The sequence below is a fragment of the Carlito syrichta genome, unplaced genomic scaffold (genome assembly GCF_000164805.1).
Source record: "Carlito syrichta isolate Samal-C Ts95f unplaced genomic scaffold, Tarsius_syrichta-2.0.1 Scaffold169078, whole genome shotgun sequence".
Taxonomy (NCBI): domain Eukaryota; kingdom Metazoa; phylum Chordata; class Mammalia; order Primates; family Tarsiidae; genus Carlito; species Carlito syrichta.
In genome coordinates this window covers 176615-187334 of record NW_007113174.1, presented here as the reverse complement: position 1 = coordinate 187334, position 10720 = coordinate 176615, and the positions used below count along the sequence as shown (strand labels likewise).

The 10720-nt window shown below is 41.4% G+C and overlaps 1 protein-coding gene across 1 annotated transcript in view; it reads left to right on the top strand.

The window, feature by feature from the left end:
- The window catches only part of LOC103252609 (retinitis pigmentosa 9 protein homolog), a 44255-nt gene that overhangs the window by 28197 nt on the left and 5338 nt on the right, over positions 1-10720 (top strand). The window contains exons 3-4 of the mRNA XM_021709183.1: positions 5900-5930; positions 7328-7457. Coding sequence (XP_021564858.1) covers positions 5900-5930; positions 7328-7457 — 161 coding nt within the window. The remainder of the gene's footprint in view (positions 1-5899; positions 5931-7327; positions 7458-10720) is intronic.

The following is a 10720-nucleotide window of genomic DNA, read 5'->3' as shown; positions in this document are numbered from 1 at the left end:
TGCCCAGGCAGGTCTCAAGCCCGCGGGCTCAGGCAATCCATTCACCTCAGCCTCCCAAAGGCGCGGGATTACAGGCTGAGCCACCGAGCCCGGCTCGCCTTCAGTTTTCATTTGCTTAATTTTCTTTTTCTTTTTCTTTTTTTGAGTTGGAGTCTCCCTCTGTCACTCTGACTGGAGTGCAGTGGCATGCTCATGGCTACCAGAGCCTTGAGCTGCTGGGCTCAGATGATCCTCCTTCCTCAGCCTTCTAAGTAGCTGGAACTACAGGCGCACAACATCATACCTAACTAATTTTTAAAATTTACTGTAGAGACAAGTTCTTGCCAAGTTGTCCAGGCTGGTCTCGAATCCCTGGGCTTAGACAATCATCTCGCCTCTGCATTCCAAAGTGCTGGGATTACAGGCATGAGCCATCAATCCTGGCCTCATTTGCTTAATTTTCTTTTCTTTTTTTTTGAGTTGGAGTCTCACTCTGTCGCCCAGACTGGAGTGCAGTGGCCGCTCCTGGCCACCGCAGCCTCCACCTGCTAGGACTCCGGCAATCCTTCCACCTCAGCCTTCCAAGTAGCTGGAACTACAGGTGCACGCTACCACACCCGGCTAATTTTTTGATTTATTGTAGAGATGAGGTCTCACCAAGTTGCCCAGGTGGGTCTCAAACCTGCAGAGTCAGGCAATCCACTCTCCTCAGCCTCCCAAGGCGCGGGATTACAGGCTGAGCCACCGAGCCTAGTTGCTTAATTTTCTACTACTATTTTTTCCCCTCAAAGACTCCAAAATCTGAGTACTATAGGGGCAAAAATGTGTGATACCTTTCCTCATCCATTATAAGGGTCACAACTGACAGTTCTATAGCAAACAGCATGTCAGAGAAAAGAATAACAAGAGATAAAAGAGAAAAACATAACCAATTTATTAAGTTTTTCAAGTTTTATGTGATACAGGAGCCTTCAGAAATGAAAACCCAAAGACCCAGCAAAAACTCTGTTTTTATGTTTAGGTTTGATAAATAATGTATAGCAGTGTAGACATGTGAATGAACAAAGAAGGTATAATGTAATGGTAATAGAATGAAGGGGAAAACCCAGCAAGGCCTGCCTGTTCAGGTTCTTCTTGGCCTCTATGTAGCATTCCTTTCTCCCAGGTATGGGACAGACCCTTTCTAAAATGAGGGTCTTATGATCTACTATAAAAAAAGTAGGTCAGATAATTTATTTATGGCCAGCTTTTACAAAGAAAAGTGAGGAAATATTAGAGTAATATTTTTCGGTTTTATGACTTGTTTTGTGGGTACATGTTCTAGTTTTTATGACCTGCCATGTGGAAGAGGAATTCTGGTTTCTATGACTGCTTTGGGGGAGAAGGAGGGGCAGGAGACAGGAGAGCAAGAGAAGGTCAGAGAGAAACTTTGCTTTTGAGGCTGCTTCTGAGGCTTTCTCTAATCTCATTTAGTTCCAATTACTCAGCATGCCAAAGCATCATACTTTGAGGTATCATTTTCTGGGGCCCAGTAATACTCTTTCCACATGTATCCACATATCAGATAGTCAGTTTATTTGTTACCTAGAATTTTCCTTCTGTTATCCTGGTTACTCTGGTTACTCTCTAGACCTGGTGTCCAGCAATGATCCCAGAACTTCCTTTAGCCACTCTCTTATTTCGAATCTCATTTGTGGATTCTGTGTCTTTTTCTTTATGTCTTTACTCCCACATTTTACTGAAGCACATTCTGTAACTTTTATGAAGGAGTGCTTTCGAGGTAAACTTTTTGACACTTTGTATATCTGAGAATATCTTTATTCTGTCTTAAAACTTGGTAGATAATTTGGCTGGGTATAAAATTCTAGGTCAAAAGTCATTTTCACTCAATTTCTCAGGTGGCCTGCTACCATTTTCTAACTTCCAAAATTGCTGGAGAGTCCTTTGCCACTTTGATTCCCTTTCTTTTATAATTCACATGTTCGACCTCACTCCACCCTTAACTTAAGGAACTTTTCTTATTACTGCCATCTTGAAGTTTCTAATGACATGGATCTTTTTCAACTGACTTTTTTCTGGACATGTCACAGATGCATTAGGCACACATATAATTTTATGTTTTATTTCTTCTCCACAATTTTATTTTTTCTTTCTGTTGATCCTCTTATCTTTTCTCTCCTATTGCCTATCTCTTTCTGTTTTCAGTCTACTTTGTAGCTTTATCTTCATTTCTCACTTGAACATATTTTTAAAATTCTGTTAATCATATTTCTGAATTAAAAAGCTTTTTCTCATTCTGTGAATTGTTTTTTTTTAGCATCCTGTTCCTGTTTCATAAGTGAAATATTTTCAGCCAGGCTCGGTAGCTCAGCCCGTAATCTTTCGCTTGGGGAGGCTGAGGTGAGTGGATTGCCTGAGCCAGTGGGTTCGAGACCCGCCTGAGCAACTTGGCGAGACCTCATCTCTACAATAAATCAAAAATTAGCTGGGCGTGGTAGCACACACCTATAGTTCCAGCTACTTGGAAGGCTGAGGCGGAAGAATCACCGGAGCCCAGCAGGTCGAGGCTGCCGTGGCCGGGAGCAGGCACTGCACTCCAGTCTGGGCGACAGAGTGAGACTCCAACTCAAAAATATATATATATTTTCTCTCATCTATGAGGATATAGTTTTTCTTTTTTTGTTGTCTTCTGCTCCCTACATTGCCTGTATTTCTTGTTTGCCTTTTCTTTTGATTTCTGCCTTTCATTTAGTTTTTTTTTTCTTCCTTTCTCTAATCTTTTGTTTAAGAGTGAGATACTATTAAGTTCTTTCTGGGGGATGGGGGAGACTGTGTGAGAGACAGAAAGAAAGAGAGAAGGGGTTTATTTGTTGGCCAGATAGCATCACTTTAGGAATATCATGCTGCAGGATGCCCATTTTATCAAGAGACGCCCAAATATCAGTAGGTGGAGATTCTTTTTTCTGGAGCTCTTGAGTTTCTCCAGAGAAGACTCTTCAGTCCTTTGTGGGGGTGGGGCAGAGCCACTGCTTGCCAGGGTTGCTGGGTAGCAGGGGACTAAACCTGCAGCCTCCTTCAAGTGTTGGGCACGCAGTTTCCTGGCTCTGTGGAAGAATACTGATGACTTCAGAACTCAATGTTCATGCTTCCAGCCCCCATCTTGCGAAGACTGTAGCTTCCTCCACCTAAAGAATCCATTGCTAGCTGGGCTCAGTGGCTCAGCCTGTAATCCCACGCTTTGGGAGGCTGAGGTGAGTGAATTGCCTGAGCCCGCGGGTTCAAGACCCACCTGGGCAACTTGGCGAGACCTCATCTCTACAATAAATCAAAAATTAGCCGGACGTGGTAGCACACACCTGTAGTTCCAGCTACTTGGAAGGCTGAAGCAGAAGGATCGCCGGAGCCCAGCAGGTTGAGTCTGCGGTGGCTGGGAGCTGCTACTGCACTCCAGTCTGGGTGACAGAGTGAGAATCTAACTCAAAAAAAAAAAAAGAATCCATTGCTACTTCTTTCCACTCTCCCAATTTTGTTGAAATGTTTTTCTGATGTTGTCTCCTTTCAGTCAGGATATCTTTGTGACTTTTTTATTCTTGAGGCAGGGTCTCACTCTGTAGCCCAGGCTGGAGTGCAGTGGCACAATTCTAGCACACTACAGCCCTGACCTCCTGGACTTGAGCGATCCTCCCATCTCAGCTTCCCGAATAGCTGGGAGTACAGACACGTGCCACCACACCCAGCTAATTTTCTTAATTTTTGTAGAGACAAGCTCTCACTATGTTGTCCAGGCTCAAGTGATCTTCCTGCCTCAGCCTCCCAAAGTGCTGGGATTGCAGGCATGAGCCACTATGTCCAAACAGCTTTTTTATTCTTTCACTGTCATTTTAAAATCGTCTAAGGAGGTAGATAAGCATGCTAGTCAGTTGGCCATGTTAAATGGAAAGCTTCACAGTGATTTTTTACAAATTGAATTAGAGTATTTTAATCCCTGATGTGCCTTCCTCAAGTCTCCTCAGTCTCAGCCAGTTTTCTCTCTTTGACCATACCTGCCAGGCCCTGACGGATCTGGGTCTCCCACCATGCTCCAGCACTCAAGAGTTTCTGGGCTGCGGGACATAACAGAATGCCCCTTCTGGGTGCATGTGGCAGTTTCATCTCTGCCCTGCAGCTCCTTGTGTGGAATGGAGTAGGCTTATATGAAGGACCACTCAAAGAAAGCCCATAACACTCAACACAAAGAGAAATTTGAAATACTTAACAAATGAAAGGTTTCTTATTCCAAACACACTTAATATAATGTTTTTCCCCACTTACATGAATTTAGTCTTACTGCTTAGAGACAATTATTATAATTTGAATGATTTGATGGTAAGGCTTCTCAGATAGTACAAAATAATGTGCTTCTACAAACTTTTTTAATCTTAAGAATTAACTGCAAAGATAGACTTCTTAACTGTCATAGTGCAAAAACTATGCACAAACTGTACATAAATATACTCCTATTTTCTAATCTGTTATATTTGGCAGTTAGATGTTACTTTAAACTTTGAGAAATGTCTTTTTGAATATACATTAATGAATTGTGAATTGTTGAGCACTAGGAAATAACTTGAACTACCTTTCTTTGAACTTGTGAAATTAGTACCCCACATTTTTAAAATAAAATAAATTTTAAAAAATAAATAAACTTGCGAAATCAGTTGTAAAATGAACTTTTGGGGAATGTCACTGCTAATAACAATATATTCCAAAATGTATAGATGTATATCACACTTCTTTTCATCTTGGCAAGAACAGTTATGTTTTTTATAGGAACTTGAATCTCAGTTTGAGTGCCCATATATTGTTGACCACTCAAACTGACTTACTGGATTTTTGGATTTATAGAGTTTACTACCAAGTTCCTTTCATTCGCTGTGCATTAATGTTTTCAATGAATGTGATAATAGAGGTGGACTGTATCATCATCCCAAGTTGCACAGATTTTCATCATTTTTGCTAAGTTTGGTTTATGTCATGCCACAACTTTACTAGAAAATACTGTGAGCATCTGTTTTGGGTACCATACCTAAGAAGGTAATTCTGTTACTACACAGTTGTTTACCATGTAATCTTCAGAGGACAGATCGATCCTGGATTAGTGAGTGACTCATGGCATTTCTCATTCATTGTCCATCAAGTTGTTTTCTCCCACATCTTATAGAAGGGGAGAATGAAAATTATTTCACTTTTCCCTTAGTTTATTACTGACACCCACTCCCGATACTCATTGTCTTCTACAGGATCCCTTAAACTCTGTGCATAAGAGGAGAGTCAGAAAGGAGAAGACATTGCATCATTAAGTGTTTCTGTACATTGCAGCCATTCTGAAGTATTAAAATGAGAGAGCCAGGCATGATGGCATGCACCTGTAGTCCTGGCTACTCAGGAGGCTGAGGCAGATTACTGGAGCCCAAGAGTTTGAGACCAGCCTGAGCGACATAACGAGACCCTGTCTTAGTTAAGTAACAGATCTGAGCTAAAAATATGTATGTATTACTCTTTGAGGATGAGGTACAGATCCCTTTAAGAGCCTGAGAGTTGTTCTTAGAGTACACAAACACTTGGCCTTCAGAATTTCTTTCTCATCCCACTGCCTGTCCCAAATGTAGATCTGCATGCTCTGCATTCTGGGTCTCCCTTGTGTACTGTGTCACTGGACAGAAATGAGGAAAGCTTGGCCAGTCTCTGATGGTGGATACAGCAGAGCATAGGTAGGAGAAACTTTCTGCTCTTTCAGGTGATTGCTGGTGTGTAAAACTGATGAGGAAAGCTTACTGTTGCTAAAAATCTGTTTAAAAATCCAACAGTTCTTTTTTACAATAAATTGGTGTGTTGTGCTCCCATTAACAAGGTCAATAAAGTTTTGTTTTTTGTCTTCTAGTTATGAAAAACCTCCTCCTGGGCTTATCAAGGTTAGTGTGAAGTTTGTATTCTTGTTTATTCCATTAGACATACTTGCAGACTTAGTAACTTGCTATGAAAAATGCTTGCATGAGGCTTAAATCTCCTTTTATGAAGACCCTGTTTCTTCCCTGCAGATGCCAGATGGGTCATAATTTTGACTTTGTCACAAGCCTGTGCCTTTGTGGAAATTATGTTAGCCAGGTTTCCCTTCTCCAAGGAACTAGCGCAGACCCATGTGTGTTCCTCGACCAGAGTCCCCTTCTCGCACTGGTGACTGCATCTCTTGGCCCTGCTGCTGCTTTCCTTGTCTGCCTCACCCAGCTCAGCCCCTCAGCACATCCTGTGCTGCTTCTTGAGTGTCAACAGCTCAGAGAGCAGTAACCTCTGAGGAGACCCGAGAACCCATCCAGTCCAGCCTCCACCCGTGCAGGGATCCCTCCTCAGCTCCCTGGCTGCAATGTTAGGAGTTTCTGCAAAGGCCAAGAAAATGTATTGTGTTGGGTAACTTTCAATGAATAAAAGAGTCTTAAAAAATATACTACTGGCTGGGCACGGTGGCTCACGCCTATAATCCTAGCACTTGGGGAGGCCAAAGTGAGAGGATTGCCTGGGTCCACAGGTTCGAGACTAGCCTGAGCAACTTGGCAAGACCTCATCTCTACAATAAATCAAAAAATTAGCCAGGTGTGGTGGCACACGCCTGTAGTTCCAGCTACTCGGAAGGTTGAGGCAGAAGGATTGCCTGAGCCCAGCAGGTCGAGGCTGCGGTGGCTGTGAATGTGCCACTGCACTCCAGTCTGGGCAACAGAATGAAACTCCAACTCAAAAAAAACAAAAAACAAAACCCTACACTACTATTGTAAATTTAATATTCATGGAAACTTGGAAAAAATTCAGGAAGTTAAAAGAAATGCAATAATTGTAAATGCCCTTTTTCAGTAGTGATACAGCATCTGTGTGACTGTAAAATATGACAGTGGTCTTCAAGGTTTAATACGTTACTTTGATACAACATGCTCTTTTTATTATTCCAGGAAACCTTGTTTACTTTAATTCTTATGTCTTGATTGTTTCTACATTTTGAGTGTTTTTGGAAATTAGAATCTCACATCAAAATTTGTAGCTCACTAATCATTCCCATATAAAGGATAGATTTGTCTGCTTCACCAGTAACTTTAGTCTAAGACCAGCAACATTGTTTTTGGAAAGTTCTTCTGGTACATTTGCATTCCGTTTTTTTGATCAGATAAAATTTGCCTTTCTTTCTAGTTTTTGAGGGGTAATTAAGATGATATTAAGACCTGCAGCCCAGGAGGAAGCCAGGTAGTGGTGGGCCCCAAAGCTGGTGGGAGCGAATCCCAGTGCTCTCTTGCCATGTTGTTGACACCTTGTTTCCTTTGTTTAGGAAGATGAGACGAAGCCAGAAGACTGTATTCCAGATGTACCAGGCAATGAACATGCCAGGGAGTTTCTGGCTCACGCACCAACTAAAGGACTTTGGATGCCACTGGGGAAGGAAGTCAAAGTCATGCAGTGTGAGTGTAGGAGAGCTTCATGTCATATTCCCCTGTCCATCCAGTTATATGTCACAATCTACAAAGTGCTTACTTATGTTATTTTACTTGTTGTCGCCACAGTCCTCTTAAGGCCATGCCACGTTCTCCATTTTGTAGTTGAGGGAGTAGATGTGTATATGTTAGTAAGTGGTCCCAGGAAAGAGGCTGCACAAAACTTTTGACTCTAGGGCTTCTGATTACAAGTCCAGGTGTCCTTCCTCAGCACTATCACTGACTTGAGAGGACACTCATCAGCAACAAAAAGTACACTCCATGATAAGATTCCATGGAGTGAGGGATGGATTGGAGGGTGGGTCACCATCAGTCTCCATCAGTCCTCCATTGGTCACCCTGTCAGTGGTGCTTTATCCATGTAACCTAAGGGAAGCCACCATGTACCACAGAGGCTGGGTCTGCACAGGTAGAGTGCTCTGTGCATCCCCCCTTCCCCACCATAGCAGCAACACATTCAGGAATATAAAACACACTCTCCAAAAAAGTAGAGCTCTCCTAGTTGGTTATATTGATGTTTATCTCCACATGTCTTAACTTCATTCTTGTATTGTTGCTCCTTGATTTTCCAGGTTTAGACATTGTCTGTTGACTTGTACAGTGAAAGATGGGAATGTGTTGTGGGGTGGTTAAGGCCTGTTGGTGGTGACCAGGTTCTTGGTGTCACGGACAAAGGATTGGATGAGACACACAGAAAGCAGAAGCAAAGAGTAGTTTGTTTAACAAAAGCAACAGGTGACTATACACTCCAAAGAAAGATAGAAGTGGCCTCAAGCTGAAGAGTAGCTCAAGAACCTTGAGTCAAAGCTGAGACCTTTTATATTCTTTTTGTTGGGAAAGTGGACTCTAATTTTGCAAAGCTTGCAAAAAAGAAAACATTTTGACCGGTGTTTCTGGGGTTAAATGGACTTCCTGGGGATGGGGTAACAGTTTTACTGCATGTTTCTGCCTGCCATCCCATAATTTTAATTGTATGTATGAGATGAAGTCCATATGTATTAGCCTCTACTAGCTCTTTTGCTATATTATAGAGAGTTCAAGGAGGTCCCTTGTGTGCATGCGCCAGACCTGGGGTTATCACCTTTGTTTCAGGAGGGAATGTTTTTTATGTTCTATCCTTGGAGGTTGACTGTTCTTGTTTAGTGGCTTCTTTCCTGTTCCCATGGGTTTTTGTCTGTTGAGATTCACCTTCCATGCGCCACCCTATCTTCCTGCCTCAAATGTACTCTCTCCTGCTCTCACCACACACGTACCCTGCTAAATCTCATTTTCCCAGTAATTATTTTACAATAGTTTTAATTAGATGCATCTTCAGTATTTATTATGATGATGTTCAGCAGTGAGTAATGTCCCATGCCATGTCTCCCCCCCACAAAATCAATGGTTGTCCTTTTTTATTACTATTTTTGACTTGTTTTTTTTGTTTTTTGACTTTTTTTAATTATTGCTTTTGCTTTCCATTTACTGATCTCTAATTCAACCTCAAATTGTCTTCCAACTTCAAATTTAAGACCTTCAAATAAAATACTTAAGATGTTCTGTCAGTTTCATCTTTCTGAAGATGGCTGTCTCCATGTTTATCGTCTAGGGATCTCTCGTCATATATTATGGATTAAATGTTTATGTCTTCTTCATAATTTGCATGATGAAGCCCCAATCTCTAATGAGATGATACTTGGAGATGGAGTCCTTGTGAGGTAATTAAGATTAGATGAGGTCAAGAGGGTGGGGTCCTCATGATGTGATTAGTGCCCTTTAAAGAAGAAATACTAGAGATTACTCCAACTCCAAAGCTCTTACACATGCCCACATGCTCACGCACTCACTTTTTTTCTCTCTACTTTTCTCCCCCCTCTTCCCCTTTCTCCCTCTCTCCTACCCTTCCCCTTCTTCCCCCACCCCTCTCTCCCTGCTTCCTTTCTCCTTCCCTTCCTTTCCCTCCTCTGCTCTTTACCTCCTTCTTCCCCGTCCCTCCCTCCATTTTTTCCTCTCTGTCCCATATGAGGACAAAACAAGATGGTAGTTACCTGCAAGCCATGAAGAAAGCTCTCACCAGAAACCCACCTTGCTGGGAACCTGAACTCATATTTCAAACCTCCAGAGTGAGAAAATCAGTTTTCATTGTTTAGGCCACGTAGTATACAGCATTTTGTTATGTCCACAAACCTGACTAAGACACTATCGTTCTGCAGATTCCCTTAGCTTCTCTCCTAGGTTGTATCTTCTGTTTTCTGTATCTGGAGTGTTCTTCTTTATTATTATATTCCTTTTTTATGGTATAATGAACCCTAATATAATTTTCTTCAAAATGGGTTTTTAGAAGAGAACAGTTTCATCTGCACCAGTGTACCAGCTAGCATTGTTGTGAGAGGATGCATTTGGCTTCAGTGAATTTTTCTTGGAGATTCTTTCAAGCATTTGCTCATCTCATGATGGATGGTTTACAAGAGCACCTGCCCACACCATGCTGAGTGTTCAGCAGTTTTTGACCCAAAACAGCATGACCCCCATGCCCTACCCTCCCCCAGATCAACTTTTTTTGGTTTCCCAATGAAAATGTCCTCAAAGGGAAATGTTTTGCCAATGTGGAAGAGATGAAACAAATGGCAGAAGCACTAAAAGGCATCAAAATCGATGAGTTCAAAAACTGTTTTGAGGAGCAGGAAAAGGATCTTAATAGGTGTATTGCACCAAACAGAAATTACTTTGAAGGTAACTGAAGTTTAAACATACAGCAATACACAATTTTTTATAAATTCTGGGGTTTTTGGGGTCCCCTCATATTTCACTTAGGATTTATATTTTGTTATTGACTTGGAAAATACAACAAATTGAGTTGGGGACCAGACCTTTTTGCCACAAAGTTAATGAAGCTTAAGCTTCAGTTTCCCTGACTTGTGCCTTTCAGAGACTTATGGAGACCGAAGCAATGTATTCATATGGTCATACAATATTGTAAAATTTTCCAAGGTAAGATATTTTTGTACTTTTTTTCCTAGATAGCCTTTCCTCCCTACTCCCAAGTGATATAAGTTTCAGGCACTACAAAACTTGAAAATGTTCCAGATGGGAAAGAAGTTATATCTTACATTGATTTTAGTGTTAAAGAGAAAAATGGTTCTTATGGTTTGATATGTCTATAAATCACCAATAAATCTTTTCAGTTGAGATTATGTAATCAGTATTTCTGGGGTAGGCCTGATACTCTGCTTTTTTTTTTTTTTTTTTTT